At 43.1% G+C, this 16928-nt stretch overlaps 1 protein-coding gene across 1 annotated transcript in view; it reads left to right on the top strand.

The window, feature by feature from the left end:
* ADSL (adenylosuccinate lyase) overlaps nucleotides 1–16928 on the top strand; it is a 299794-nt gene that overhangs the window by 201117 nt on the left and 81749 nt on the right. Inside the window, exon 9 of the mRNA XM_040359575.1 lies at nucleotides 9316–9463. Coding sequence (XP_040215509.1) covers nucleotides 9316–9463 — 148 coding nt within the window. The remainder of the gene's footprint in view (nucleotides 1–9315; nucleotides 9464–16928) is intronic.

Genomic DNA, 16928 nt, shown 5'->3' with positions numbered 1-16928 from the left:
TTACACAGGAAGTCGGACGGCGGACATTTTCTTGTAGCCTCACTGGCAGGTCTCAATACCGTTCACTGTGGGAGTGGAATCGCTGGTTCATTCCACAGCTAGGGACACTGCACAGGCCACCCGTCCGCTTCCAAATGACAGGGACCACAAAACAGGGTACATACACCGCCGTGTGTATGTACCCTGTTTTGTGGTCCCTTCATTTGGAAGCGGACGGGTGGCCTGTGCAGTGTCCCTAGCTGTGCAATGAACCAGCGATTCCACTCCCACAGCGAACGGTATTGAGACCTGCCAGTGAGGCTACAAGAAAATGGCCGCCGTCCGACTTCCTGTGTAACTCACACAATGTGAGAGACACAGGATTAGATCACAGCTTTATCATTTTCGTTTTTCCTTCTTGCATTTGATAGAGAGGACCCTGTGCACCCTGTAGTTCAATGTCCCAGTAGTTCCGCAATTGGAGCCCCATTGCCTGATTCAGTTATTAGGCCACAACAAAATGGCCACCGACCTACTTCCGGTTTACGGAGGTAGCTCAGTGCCCCACTTCCAGCCCTACTAACAAGCCACCCTATATAATAGCACCCTCATTTTACCACTAATTACTCCTGAAGAAGTCAAGAGAAGTGACGAATGCGCGTATGAGTGATGCAAAGAGTCCACCTAGAGGTACCGGAGGTGACGTCGGTGAACGCCCTGTTTTTATATGCATGTTTTTTATCACAACAATGTGAGTACCTAGTGTTTTATTTTGTTTGAATAAACTCCTTTTTTAAACGATACTACACTATTGGCACTTTTTATCTCCCTGGATGCGAGTCACTGTCCCTGTTTGGATGTGACTATCGAGAGGGATCTACCCTTCCCATTACAGCCCATTTGGAGGATAACGTATGTGGACATGACCAGAAAAGTGTACCTGGGTCTTTATGCTGTTGCCTTACAGCAGTAAGGTAAGGGGACATCCTCACTTTTTCTGAAGAAAACACCTGAAATCAACCTTTCTTCACGTCACTTTGGCATCTACACCAGCACTTTTATTTTGGACTTTGCCTGTTGTTCCGTTTACAGTTATCTGCTGCATGGACATTTAATCTAGTCTATTATAATCACCGTTGTGTGTTATACTTGGCACGTTGTATGTTATACTTGGCACGTTGTACACCCCATTGTGTATCAGTACATTTTTTACTACTTTATATGACACTTGCACTGTCACTTTGCAATACTTCACATTTTGGCAGCTACGGTAGCCTTGGCTGCATTGTAGCACATTTTATTTTGATGTTATTTACTTATTAGAATTTACCACTACCATTCTTTATTATTGTTACTTATGATCACTAGTCAGAGTATATTTTTCCATATATAAGGATTTGCCACACTTCCTTTGCACGTTACCCCATTCATAGCGCAGCATTACCCCTTTATTCTTCATTTGTTACGGAGCAAGTGCTTTGAGAATACAACACTTGCCCGTGTAAGTTGCGGAGGCGTAACGTAAATAGGTTACGTTACGCCCGCACAAAGTTACGCCAAACTACGAGAATATAGCCCATAGATGGCATAAGGGCTGAGATGTCATTCCTCAAACATGATGTGCAGACTATTAGAGAGAGGGCTGTTGAAGCTGAGCAGAGAATTGGTGATTTAGAGGATGTGGTGCGTCCCTTGAAAAATAAACTGCAGAATGTACACTGTGAGGTGATCGCGCATACTGATAAGCTCGGGAACATGGACAGTGGCGGCTAGTGCTCAAAATTTTTGGGGGGGCGCAAACGAAAAAAAAAACAATTGCAGCCTCACTGTGTCCATCAAATGCAGCCACTGTGCCATCAATTGTCACCACTGTGCCATGCCATCAAACGCAGCCACTGTGCCATGCCATCAAACGCAGCCACTGTGCCATGCCATCAAACGCAGTCACTGTGCCATGCCATCAAACACAGCCACTGTGCCATGAATTGTCACCACTGTGCCATGCCATCAAACGCAGCCACTGTGCCCATTAATTGTCGCCACTGTGCCCATTAATTGTCGCCACTGTGCCCATTGTCGCCACTGTGCCCTGTAAAATGCCCCGCCCAGCACTTACCTTTCTGGGGGTCGGCCATCCTCCTTCCACGTCCTTCGATGTCTTATCCCGCCCGCGATGACTCTTTAGCCAATCAGGTTACCGGTAACCAAAACCCGTGAACTTGATTGGCTGAGACGCCTGTCAGTCTTATACAAGGAAGGGACCACTGGTACGTCCCGAGGATAAGCATTCAGAAGCCGACTACAGCCTGGGGAAAGCCAACCAGCTGCCGTTATTCAGGTAGCCGGCGCTCACTCTCCGGCCATCTGAATAGTGGGCGGCAGCGGCGAAAATACATGGATTCATGCAATGCATGAATCTATGTATTTCAGTGGCTGTGCGAGAGCCAGAGGGGGCGGCGCTCCGGCGCCCTCTATGGACGAACTGCCACTGGACATGTAGGACCCCCATAGGAGGAACAACATCCGCCTGGTAGGCTTCCCTGAGAAAGCAGAGGGCAAACAGCCTGAAGATTTTCTTGAGCTGTGGCTCAAGGATAACATGGCGGACACTACATTCCCATGCTTGTTTGCCATAGAGAGGGCTCACAGGGTGCCATCAAATCCCCCCCCCCCTAGCTCTCACCCACGCCCGATGATAGCCCGTATTCTGCTCTTCAGAGATCGTGAAAACATCCTTCGCGCAGCCCGTACTATAGGAGACCTGCAATTTAATGGGAATCGTATTTCTATCTACCCTGACTTCTCTGCAGCTACGCAGAAGCAAAGAGCCAGCTTTGTGCATGTTAAGAAGAGACTCCGGAACTTACACATGGCTTACAGTATGATGTACCCAGCAAAGCTCAGAGTGGTCAGGGGAAACGTTTTTTTTTTTTTTTTTTTTCTTCAACTCTCCTACGGATGCTTCGCGCTGGTTGGATGCTAGGGGGCGCCCTAGTCCTGAAGATGGACACTGAGTGAATGTCGCACTCCTTGGTCTCAGTATCTGTCTCAAGTCTCACGGACTTGCTGCTGTTTTGTTTGTCCTGCGGCTGACAGATGCTTTCCATTGATCTGATGTTCCAGTACCACTGGATCTACCTGCAGATTGAAATAACTTTTTTAAAAGTTCCTGTCCGGTTCACTGGTGAACTTCTGAGGTCATTTACTGTTATGGTTATGGGATGCGGGCACTCAGCATGTTGGGGCTGTGTGCAGGAAGGGAAGGGTTGTTATGTTCTGTTGGTTAGTGCCATGTGCTGTTGTCTCTCTGTTTTGACCCTGTACTGCCCTGGAACACTCCATTACACCTGAAGAAATAGCTGATGCCATTTCCTCCTTTAAACCGGGTAAGTCGCCTGGATTTGATGGTTTCCCGGCAGAATGGTATCGGCTTCATAAGAGCCTGGTTCCCCGTCTTCAGAAAGTGTTTATAGCAGCGGAAAGAGAGGGTATATTGCCAGAGTCCATGCGTGAATCTTTGATTGTAGTGATTCCAAAACCTGCTAAAGACCCTGTGATACATTTGCCTATATGTCTCAGTTTACTGCTCCCTGCTAGCCAGGTTATTGATGTGCTAATGTCCCCTCACTATTTCTAAAGGTTAATTGATCTATTGTGTTGTGTGAAGGAGAGCTGGGTTTAAGTGGCTTGTGTTAATTATTCTGATTGCTTCATTGTGGTAATTATCTCTCTATATGCGGGGTCGAGCGGTCTGGTTGATGTATTCAGTACAGCTAGTGCTCAGCGTCATTGATGTCATTGTCTAAAGAAAATGTGTTTCAGCATCGGCCCCGTCGTGTCTACCTACTCATCTGTATGGAAGCCCCAGTGTGAGGGGGGCGGAGATTTGTCATTGTAACAGTTTTGGAAATGACATATAAGCTGTGTGTTATAACATTAAAAGTCTGTGTTGTTCAAGCAGTAAGCTTGTCTCATGTGTGGCTTTCTGGGCGATTCCAGGGATATCCCTCCTCGTGGAATATTGGGGTGATTTTCGTTATGGGAAGAAGGGAACGTTGACGGGGATATCATACCGATACCGTCACAGACCCAATGGAATGTGAATCATACAGGCCGATCTCATTGATCAATACTGATGTCAAAATACTGGCCAAAATTTTGGCCAGTAGATTGCAGTCGGTAATACTTAAATTGAGCAATTCGGATCAAACCGGTTTTATACCGGGCCGATGTACGCAAATGAACCTTAGAAGGCTTTATGTCAATTTACAAGCACCCCACGTCAACACGGGTAAGCGAGTGGTGGCATCACTCTATACGAAAAAAGCGTTCGACTTGGTCGAATGGAATAATCTCTTTGCCCTACTTCTAAAATTGGGCTTCGGACTGCGATTTGTGAACTGGGTTAGGCTACTATACAATGAACCTAGGGCTAGTATTGGGGTCAATGGACTTATTTTAAACTCATTTAGGATTGGTAGAGGGACGAGGCAGGACTGTCCCCTGTCTCCACTCTTATGTGCGCTGGTCATAGAGCCTCTTGCGGCTAAGCTTAGGAGTCAGGCTGACATTGAGGGGCTGTTGGAGATTTGGAGGAACGTGTATCGTTATACGCAGACTATATGCTGCTGTATTTGGGAGATCCAGACGTCTCCTTGTCTAATGCATTTACCCCGATACAGGAGTTCAGAGATTTCTCTGGATTTCAGATCAATTGGTCTAAGTCGACATTGTTTCCTCTAGATCCACAGCCAAATTTGACTCCACCCACTCAATGCCCTCTAACGGTGACGACCCAATTTAAATATCTGGGAATACTACTTATAAAATTACCAATAGACACATTTTCTGAGGTGAACCTATGGCCTGTGATTAGGGACTTCAGAGACAGAGTACAGAAATGGAAGGATCTCCCGCTTACTTTGTTAGAGCAAATTTGTTTAAAATGATTTCTCCCAACATTTTTATATATTCTTTCTAATGCCCCATTATACATTCCTAGGAAGACGTTCAGATGCATTGACTCCCTGCTAACCTTTCTTGCGGGGCAGCCCGGGTGTCGCTAACCGTCTTGCAGTTGTCGGTGGGAGGGGAGGTCTGGCGATTCCCGACCTCCGTCTGTACTACTTGGCGTCACAGCTGGTCCAGGCTCACTGGCATATGTTCCCGCAGCTGAACAATGCAGCTACTGCAGTGGAGACAGCTGTGACAACTTCTTACGAGACACTGCTGAACTTTTTCTATAGGGGGAGGTTCCCACGGTGGGCGGAATGACTGTACTCAAATCAGCTAAGCGGATACTTGAGATTTGAATGAAACATGTACAGGATGGTCCCTTAAACTTATCACCTAATGCCCCACTATAGTTTAACCCCAGACTAACAGATTTTTTTCTATTGGATGATGGCCATAGATGGGCCAAATTTGGTCTTGTCTATCTGCACCAATTATTTAATAAGGGGGAACTCAAAACATTTGCGCAATTAAAGAGAGGTGGGTGTTCCCGACTCATGGCTATTGCATTATACCAGGTTGAGGCTTGCAGCTCATGCTCAATTTGGTACTGGGCCTGTTATTTTTTAAAACACTAAATTGGAAGTACTAATTGTAGAACCTGAACACACCAAACGAATATCTGTTTATTTCGCTGTGCTCATGGGAAGGAAGCAGCCGAGGAAAGAGAAAATTACTCAAATGGACTGATGTGATTCCTGAGCTGACAGACTCGGTGGGAGGGAGTTCTGACTTCTTATTTGCCCACGGTCATTTCTGCTAGGGCCAAACTAACACAACTGAGGTACCTGCACCAAATGTATTACACCCCACACAGATTATATAGGATGGGCAGGAGAGATGACCCTACCTGTCATAAGTGCCTGGTGGCGGAAGGTACGTTTATTCACATGGTGTGGGAGTGTAACAGGATACGCCCGTTGTGGTCACAGGTAACCCAGTTTATCGCAGATACCTTTGATCTCCTGAACATATGTGGTCCACTTTTGGGGCTCCTAGGTGTTATAGAAGATTAAGTCATGAGAAGTGATATGAGAATGTTCTTGAGGCTGCTCTTTTACTATGTCAGGAAGCTGATTGTCCTAAACTGGGTGAAGAGGGATTATCTTGCTCTATCTGCTTGGAAGGGTCTGGTTAATGCAAATATCATGCTGTATAAAATGACTTAAGAGGCAGTAAGAAACAATTTTTATAAAGTATGGGGTAGATGGGTGGACTCCCAAGGATACTACAGCTGGGGATATTTAAGAAGAACTTGTCTGTTAGGATTGAATATTGTACACTGTACATTGACGGGGGGGGGGGCGAACTCTGGGGGTCTGAGAGATGGCGGCACATGGCACAATGGTTTACGGGGTACTCGCCTCCATGTTTTTTTTTTCTTTTTGTTTTTACCTTTTTTTTATTTTGGTTGTTCTGTGTATGTTTACGATGATATAAACTGATGTAATCTATTGTACATCTATAAATGGAGCGCAGTGTTTCATAGTTTGAATAAGAAAGGAAAACGCTATTTGTATGTGCATATCTGTTCATGTTTGGAATGTATCTGGAATGACATTGAATGATATTTTTATCTATTTGTTCTCCCTACATTTTAGGGATGTGTGCAACTATGTCTGTACCTTGTGTACTCTGTTATGCTCTTTGTATGTGCATTTGGAAAATACAATCTTTTTAAAAAAGGGAAAAAAAGTGGAACCCACAAATAACTTCAGATGTAATACAGGACTCTGAAAACATGTGGTGTGGCTGTTTTAAATGCACAATAAGGAGGCACTTGAAGAATGATGGGCTGCATGGTCGAGTCACCAGAAGAAAGCCGTTACTACACAAATGCCACAAAGTATCTCGCTTACAATATACCAAACAGCACAGCCTCAAACCTTCTGGCACAAAGTCATTTGGAGTGAGGAGACCAAAATTTTGCTCTTTTGGCCACAACCATAAATGCTACATTTGGAGAGTCAACGAGGCCTATGATGAAATGTACACCATTCCTACTGTGAAACACGGGAGTGGATGGTTGATGTTTTTGGGATTTGTGAGCTACAAAGGCACAGGAAATTTGGTAAAGAATGATGGCAAGATGAATGCAGTATGTTATCAAAAAATACTAGAGTAACATTTACATTCATCAGCCAGGAAGCTGCGCATGGGACCTACTTGGACATTGCAACATGAAAATGATCAAAAAACACAAGTCCAAGTTTTAACATTAGATTCATGCTCATTTTGTCTAGGGGAATCGGCTAGTTTTTTTTAAAACGAAGCAGTACTTACCGTTTTAGAGAGCGATCTTCTCCGCCGCTTCCGGGTATGGTCTTCGGGACTGGGCGTTCCTATTTGATTGACAGTCTTCCGAAAGGCTTCCGACGGTCGCATCCATCGTGTCACGAGTAGCCGAAAGAAGTCGAACGTCGGTGCGGCTCTATACGGCGCCTGCGCACCGACGTTCGGCTACTTTCGGAAAATCGTGACGCGATAGATGCGACCGTCGGAAGCCTGTCGGAAGACTGTCAATCAAATGGGAACGCCCAGTCCCGCAGCCCATACCCGGAAGCGGCGGAGAAGATCGCTCTCTAAAACGGTAAGTACTGCTTCGTTTTTTTAAAAAAATAGCCGATTCCCCTAGACAAAATGAGCATGAATCTAATGTTAAAAATTAAAATTTCCGGGTGAACCTCCACTTTAAACCATGCAGAGTGTATTACTAATGTTCAGATAAAGGAACACCTGGGTAGCAGTGACCAGAACATGATTTCATTCGATGTTAGCTGTAAACAAAAATCACATTTGGGAAAGATAAAAACACTTAATTTCAAGAGAGCAAATTTTCCAAGAATGACGGCTGCTCTCCAGGACTTGGACTGGGAGAGAATATTGGCATCAATGGTCACAGATTTGGGAATTCTTCAAAAAGACTGTTTGTGAACTCACCGCAAAGTATATTCCCATGGGCAATGAGTTTAACCACTTAAGACCCGGACCAAAATGCCAAAAAAAATGGCGTCCTTTTTTCCCCCACAAATAGAGCTTTCTTTTGGTGGTATTTGATCACCTCTGCGGTTTTTATTTTTTGCGCTATAAAAAAAAATAGAGCGACAATTTTGAAAAAAATGCAATATTTTTTACTTTTTGCTATAATAAATATCCCCCAAAAATATATAAAAAAAATTTTTTTTTCCTCAGTTTAGGCCTATACAAATTCTTCTACCCACTTTTGGTAAAAAAACGATTTTTTTCGTGACTGCGACATTATGGCGGACACTTCGGACAATTTTGACACATTTTTGGGACCATTGTCATTTTCACAGCAAAAAATGCATTTAAAATGCATTGGGGTGGATTCAGGTACGACTTGCGCCCTCTTACGGAGGTTTTAACGCTGCGCCTCCGTAAGTTACCTGCGCTACGCTTCATTCATGAAGCAGTAGCTACGTAATTTGCGTGGGTGCTCCTTAAAAATGGGATTGTATTTTTTTGTTTTTGGTTGAACTAGATTGACCATATTTAAAAAAAAAAAAAAAAAAGAGGAACACCAAATAGAACCTCAGGGCAAAGACGCCCTAAAAAAACTGCCACCAAAAACAGGACCCTTCGACATTCCACCAACCATAACATGAGTGATATGTAAATACAAAATAGATGATTAAAATATAACTTTTCTTTTATCATAATATAACATAAAGACAAAACAAATGTAGATATTTTTGTATATGGTATTGATATTTCCAATTGCCGGGTGTGGTTGCAGTATCTGGGTTTGACCCTATACTTAATAACTATTAAAACAATAATGGTCATTTCTACCCCGGTTTTGTGTTAATATTTTATTATGATAAAATAGGTTATTTTTCATTATGTCAGTTTGTATTTGCATATCACCATGTTATGGTTGGTGGAATGCTGCAGGGTCCTGTTTTTGGTGGCAACTTTTTCAGGGTGTTGCCCTGAGGTTTGTTTTTGCCTGCTTTTTTTGTTTGGCCACTGGAAACGCATATATTTATACATAGTCGGTACACAGCCAGTATACTAATTTCCCCTTTCTCTGTTTTTGTATTTGTGGCACAAGAAGAACACAGAACAAACCCCAATTTTACTTAATATGACCAGATGGAGTATAGGGAGTACTTCACATTGCAGGACCTGCAAAAATCCTAAAGTGAAAGCCACGAGCTTGTAAAGACCACATGCTCTTTTAATTTCTATCTAGTGTTGTTTGGTTTTTAAACTAATGCTATTGAATTTATTTATACATACCACCAGTAGTTTGAATTGTGAGATGTCTATAGTAATAACCTACATGCTTTTCTTTGACAGGTTCTAGTGCAATGCCTTATAAACGAAATCCTATGCGTTCTGAACGTTGCTGCAGCTTGGCACGCCACCTCATGACACTGATAATGAACCCACTACAGACTGCCTCTGTTCAGTGGTTTGAACGTACACTGGATGACAGCGCCAACAGGTACTACCAACAAGCCAGGTCTAGAGATTTAAAATAATGAAACGTGGAGTGACATCATCGCCACTCCGCCCATAGTGAGCTAGTATGCTGGTCATAGTAGCTCATGATGCCTTTGTCTTGCAGGTTTCTATTTTTTTTTTTATATTTGGGTTTACAACCGCTTTAAGTAGGCCAGAAATCGACAAGAAGGATTAGTCGGAGTCAAAAGAGCATCACCTGCAAAGAGATTTAAGCTTATATTCATGGCCCACATAAGGGACCCCCAAGAAATTCTGGTCGACATGTAGGGCCATTGCCAGGGGTTCTAGCGCTAGGGTCAAGAGACCTGGGGAAAGAGGGCATCCCTGCCTTGTGCCCCTGACATACCCTACGTATTTCACCAAAGCAGATGGGTTCAAATACAAGGCCTGAATCCAGGCTAAGAAGGCCTCTCCAAAACCCCAGCAGGACAGTACAAATGGCAGATACTCCCATGTCAGGGAGTCAAATGCTTTGTACAGGTCTAAAGGGGGCAGGAACCCAGGAATTTTCCTCTGATATAGAAGGTGGATAAGGTGTACAGCGCTGCGAACATTGTCGCTGGCCTGTCCGGTGACAAAACCAACTTGGTCTCTATGGACCATGCGGTACAAATATTTATTGATATGAAAGCTTTAGATCCAAGATCTTCAGGTCCACATTTAAATAGCAAATTATTACTTTAAATGTATGTGATGGTTTTATTCATTTACGGTAGTTAAAAGTTATTCATTTTTATGTCCATTTCATATAATAAAAACAGACCTCCCTATGGTATGGGAGTAATAAACAGTTGGTTACATCTTTGTTATAAAAACTGAGAAAGAGGGTCAACATCACATGAATTTACTTCATTTTATGTGGTACATCCAGTTATTATTCACTGTCATAGAGGTAAACCCCCACAGTAAACTTCCAACCAGAATAATTCCACATGCTTTGAATGCCAATTTACAATACATTCTTCCTTAGGGAATACCACACTGGAGTGTGTGTGTGTGTGTATATATATGTATGTGTGTGTGTAATATATAAATATATATATATATATTGTGTGTGTGTGTGTGTATGTGTGTGTATATATATATATATATATATATATATATATATATATATATATATATATATATATATATATAAAATAGGTAGAGGGCGCTAGACCACAAGTGATAAACTAGTAGATTGCCTATAACCGTGATATATATATATATATATATATATATATATATATATATATATATATATATATATGAACAAATACAAAATTATTATATTCAATAGTGTCTCTGTGTCATAAGTTAACTCTATGGCAAAGTCCCAATATAAAGTGGATAATAAGTAGGTAATTGAATCTTCTTATTTGCTGTGATCTTGCTTAAGTGAAAATAAAGTGCCACCACCACACTTGATTCTTCTTTACACCCAAAATGTGCTGAAGAAAATGGATGCGCTTACCAGAACGAGTTGACTACTTTAGTTAAAAAGATAGTCAAAAGAGCTTGAGCAGGATTGTGCCTGCACACATGTTGACAGGAAAATAGATGTATAACCTCGTCCCCAGGCGTTCCAAATAAGGATATGTGGAAAAACCAGGGGAAAGCCAATAGCGTAATATTGCTTTTATTAAAAACACTTAAACAAAGGAAAAGCCAAATGGCCTCTTACTGTATAAGTGCCTACCCGGGACTGGGGCTGCAGACGTTTCACCGCCAATGTGCGGTATGATTTTTGGGTCGTCGGGGATCGCCGCCACCGCCGTAGCACAACCACGAGTTCCCGGCTGCTAGCTCCACAGGTCGGAGAGCACGTCACGTGACCAGGTACCGCCTCCGACGTACGTTTCGTTAATTGAACGTCTTCATAACACACATAATTACACAATAGTGAGTACACTCCTCATATTTTTGTAAATATTTTATTATATCTTTTCATGTGAGAACACTGAAGAAATTACACTTTGCTACAAAGTAGTGAGTATACAGCTTGTGTAATAGTGTAAATTTGCTGTCCCATCAGAATAACTCAACACACAGCCATTAATGTCTAAACCATTGGCAACAAAAGTGAGTACACCCCTAAGTGAAAATTTTTAAATTGGGCCCAAAGGGTCTATTTTGTGTGGCCGCCATTATTTTCCAGCACCGCCTTAACCCTATTGGGTATGGAGTTCACCAGAGCTTCACAAGTTGCCACTGGAGTCCTCTTCCACTCCTCCATGATGACATCACGGAACTGGTGGATGTTGAAAGACCTTGTGCTCCTCCACCTTCCATTTAAGGATGCCCCACAGATGCTCAATAGGGTTCAATAGGATGCTTGGCCAGTACATTACCTTTACCCCCAGCTTCTTTAGCAAGGCAGTGGTCGTCTTGCAGGTGTGTTTGGGGTCATTATCATGTTGGAATACTGCCCTGCGGCCCAGTCTCCAAAGGGAGAGGATCCTGCTCTGCTTCAGTATGTCACAGTACATGTTGACATTCATGGTTCCCTCAATGAACTGTAGCTCCTCAGTGGCAGCAGCACTCATCCAGACCATGACACTCCCACCACCATGCTTGACTGTAGGCAAGACACACTTTGTACACTTTGTTCTTTGTACTCCTTACCAGGTTGCCACCACACATGCTTGACACCATCTTAACCAAATAGGTTTATCTTGGTCTCATCAGACCACAGGACATTGTTCCAGTAATCCATGTCCTTAGTCTGCTTGTCTTTAACAAACTGATTGCGGGCATTCTTGTGCATCATCTTTAGAAGAGACTTCCTTCTGGGACGACAGCCATGCAGGCCAATTTGATGCAGTGTGCATCGTATGGACTGGGCACTGACAGGCTGACCCCCCACCCCTTCAACCTCTGTAGCAATGCTGGCAGCACTCATACGTTTATTTCCCAAAGACAACCTCTGTATATGATGTTGAGTACGTGCACTGAGGGAGGAGAGTGCTCTTACCTAGGGTTGATTCTGGACTCCTCGGAGGCGAGGGTCTCCCTTCCCTTGGAGAAATTGCAGACTCCAGTCTGCGGTGAAGCTGTTGGCATCCTGCAAATGGTCGTCTCAGTTTTTGCGGCGACTTGGTCGTCGGTGCATATCACCTCCAAATTTTACAAGGTTGATATGAGTGCATCTTCAGATCCTTCATTCGGCCGCAAGGTTTTGTAGGCGGCTGTTTAAAGTTGCACCTCCTCCGTTGAGCTCTGCTTGTTTTGGGGTGAAGTTATTTTTATTGATGCTATTCCCACCCCTCGTTGTTTTGACACTGCTTGGGGGCGTCCCATATGTCAAGACTTGTGAAGGCTGTGTCCGTCCATGGACGAAAAGAGAAAATAGGATTTTTTGTACTCCTGTACTACCGTAAAATCCTTTTCCCTGTCCATGGACGGACACAGCACCCCCCTCCCCCTCCTTTTTAGGTTTGTACTGCTTGTTACGAACTGAGCTGCTGTCTGCAGGGCGGAGGGTTATGTCTGGAGGGACCGCCCCCTGGCGGGGCTGTTCTACTCTGTTAAAGTAACATGTATTTAAATATCTAACATGTTCTCCTTAGTCCTCTCCTATGAACAGGAACATAACCCATATGTCAAGACTTGTGAAGGCTGTGTCCTTCCATGGACGACAGAGAAAAGGATTTTACTGGGAGTACAAAAAATATTTTATCTGCAGCTCCGTTGACAATTCTGTTGCTTTCCCCAACACTCAGAATCCAGTGCAGCACTGGATAAAAGATGCAAGGGTCTGTATGCATTGACCTTTTATACACATACTCTAATTACAAGCAAACAGATCACAGGTGAGTATAGTTACCTTTAACCACTTAAGGACCGCCTCCTGCACATATACGTCGGCAGAATGGCACAGCTGGGCACAAGCACGTACATCTTCAAGTGCCCAGCCGTGGGTCGCGGGCGCCCGACCCGGTCCGAAGCTCCGTGGCCGCGGGAGTCCCGCGATCGGGTCCCCGGAGCTGAAGAACGGGGAGAGCTGCGTGTAAACACAGCTTCCCCGTTCTTCACTGTGGCACCACCATCACCCTAATATAGGGAACCACAATCAATGACGTCACACCTTCAGCCACACCCCCCTACAGTTAGAAACACAGATGAGGTCACACTTAACCCCTTCAGCGCCCCCTTGTGGTTAACTCCCAAACTGCAATTGTCATTTTCACAGTAAACAATGCATTTTTAATGCATTTTTTGCTATGAAAATGGTCCCAAAAATGTGTCAAAATTGTCCGACGTGTCTGCCATGTCGCAGTCACGAAAAAAAAACGCTGATCACGGTCATTGGTAGTAAAAAAAAAAAAAATAATAAAAATGCAATAAAACTACCTCCTATTTTGTAAACGCTATAAATTGTGTGCAAACCAATCAATAAACGCTTATTGCGATTTTTTTTTATTTTATCAAAAATAGGTAGAATACGTATCGGCCTAAACGGAGGAGAATTTTTTTATATATATATATATATATGTGTTTTTGGGGGATATTTATTATAGCAAAAAATTTAAAATCTTGCATTTTTTTTTTCAAAATTGTCGCTTTATTTTTGTTTATAGCGCAAAAAATAAAAACCGCAGAGGTGATCAAATACCACCAAAAGAAAGCTCTATTTGTGGGAAAAAAAAGGACGCCAATTTTGTTTGGGAGCCACGTCGCACAACCGAGCAATTGTCAGTTAAAGCGACGCAGTGCCAAATCGCAAAAACTGGCCAGGTCCTTTACCTGCCTAAAGGTCCGGGTCTTAAGTGGTTAATAACCATTCAAACCCCTTTGTGTCAACTTGTGTGCGTGTTATCAGACCAAAAGCACCAGGGTATGTAAACTTTTTATCAAGATCATTTGGGTAGTTTCTGTTGTCATTATATATAAGTTAAAAAGCATGAACACAGTTAATTGATACTAAATGGCTTCAGCCAAACACTAACCATGAGTGAAAGAAATGTTTGTGTTATTCATAGTCTCATAGTCTCATATATATATAATGTGTGTCTCAGTTCTGCTACATGGGGATATGTCCAATTTGTTCCTCCTTTGTCTGAGGTCTGTGCTCAATTCTGGGGGCCATAGAGTAAGCCACATGATATCATGGAGTATTGTTGAATTGTAATGCTATTCACTTCCAGTGTGGGGCACCCTGAGGAAGAGCATATTGTAAATTGGTATCCGAAACGCATTGGCTGATTCCCGTTGGAAGTTTACTGTGGGGGGTTTACTCTATGACCGCAAACAATTGTATAACAACTGTATAACCCACATACTATGATGTATAATTATGTGATGTTGACACTCTTCCTCGGTTTTTATAGCCTAATAATATATAACGGTTTTCTATTACTCCCATGCCATACGGAGGTGTGTGTTTTTATGATCTGCGATGGAAACAAAATGTGTTAACTTTTTTTACTAAATTAATATGTGTATATACTTTTTTTTTTGGTTGCCTACAATTTAAAGTAGTGTGTGTACAGCTTGTATAACCGTGTCAATTTGCTGTCCCCTCAAAATAACTCGACACACTACTGTGTCAACAAAAGTGAGTACACCCCTAGGTAAAAATGTCCAAACTGGGCCCAAAGTTTCAATATTTTGTGTGGCCACCATTTTTTTCAAGCACTGCCTTAAGCCTCTTGGGCATGGAGTTTTCCGCTCCTCCACCTTCTGTTTGAGGTTCCCCAACAGATGCTCAATAGGGTTTAGGTCTGGAGACATGCTTGGCCAGTCAATCACCTTTACCCTCAGCTTCTTTAGCAAGGCAATGGTCGTCTTGGAGATGTGTTTGGGGTCGTTATCATGTTGGAATACTGCCCTGGGTCCAGTCTCCGAAGGTCCAGTATGTCACAGTACATGTTGGCATTCATCGTTCCTTCAATGTAGTGTATTGAAGTGCTGAAGGTATATCAACGTTAATTAAATTGATGCCTTTGTTCCATCAAAATATTGTAGAGAAAGGGTTGTAGAGTTCCTTCAATGTACTGTAGCTCCCCAGTGACGGCAGCACTCATGTCGCACCTAAACCATGACACTCCCAGCACCATGCTTGACTGTAGGCAATGCACACTTGTCTTTTTGTACGCCTCACCTGGTTGCCGCCACACACATTTGACATCTGAACCGAATACGTTTATCTTAGTCTCATTAGAGCACAGGACATGGTTCCAGTAATCCAGGTCTTTAGTCTGCTTGTCTTCAGCAAACTGTTTGCAAGCTTTCTTGTGCATCATCTTCAGAAGAGGCTTCTCTCTGGGATGACAGCCATGCAGACCAATTTTATGCAGTGTGCAGTGTATGCTCTGAGCACTGACAGGCTGACCCCCCGCCCCCCGAACCCTCCAACCTCTGCAGCAATGCTGGCAGCACTCATACGTCTATTTCCCAAAGACAACCTCTGGATATGGATATGACGCTGAGAACATGCACTTGATTTCTTTGGTCGACCATGGTGAGGCATGTTCTGAGTTGAACCTGTCCTGTTAAGCCACTATATGGTCTTGGCCACTGTGCTGCAGCTCAATTTCAGGATCTTTATGTAGAGCAACACATGTTTTTTCAAATCCTCAGAGCTCTTTGCCATGAGGTGCTATGTTGAACTTCCAGTGACCAGTAGGAGAGAGTGAGAGTGATAACACCAAATTTAATACACCTGCTCCCTATTCACACCTGAGACCTTTTAACACGAACAAGTCACATGACATCGGGGAAAGAAAGTGGCTAATTGGGCCCAATTTGTATATTTTCACTTAGAGTTGTACTAACTTTTGTTGACAGCAGTTTAGACATTAATGGCTGTGTTGAGTTATTTTGAGGGGACAGCAAATGTACACCATTCTACAAGCTGTATCCTCACTACTTTACATTGTAGCAAAGTGTAATTTCTCCAGTGTTGTCACATGAAAATATATAATAAAATATTTACAAAAATGTGAGGGGTGTACTCACTTTTGTGAGATACTGTGTGTGTGTGTGTGTGTGTGTGTGTGTAATCTGACAATTCTGGGTAGGGGGCACACATGGATCGTTGCACACTTTGGAAGTCGATCGGCAGATGCACGTTACTCAATGTCCTCTGGCACCTGCCAATTGACAGGCAGAAGGACAAAACTGTGATCTGCCTAGGTAAACAAGGCAGATTGCCGTACTGACTGGAGGGAAGGGACGGAATTTGTGTTCTTGCAAAGCAGGGCATACATTTCATTTCTTCCCCTAGTAAAATCACCTCGCACACAGTATAGTAAAACACTGGCTAGGCACACAGTTAACCCTTTAATTGCCCCTGATGTTAACCCCTTCCCAGCCAGTGTCATTAGTACAGTGACAGTGCATATTTTTAGTACTGTTCACTACATTTGTGTCACTGGTCACCAAAAAGTGTCAGTACCAGAATGTCTGTCGCAATAGTAAAAATTAATAATAATGATTACCGCCATTATTAGTAAAATAAGAAT

This window comes from Rana temporaria, chromosome 7, assembly GCF_905171775.1.
Source record: "Rana temporaria chromosome 7, aRanTem1.1, whole genome shotgun sequence".
Lineage (NCBI taxonomy): Eukaryota > Metazoa > Chordata > Amphibia > Anura > Ranidae > Rana > Rana temporaria.
Note: the sequence above shows the minus strand (reverse complement) of the source record. Positions and strands in the feature narration are given on the sequence as shown.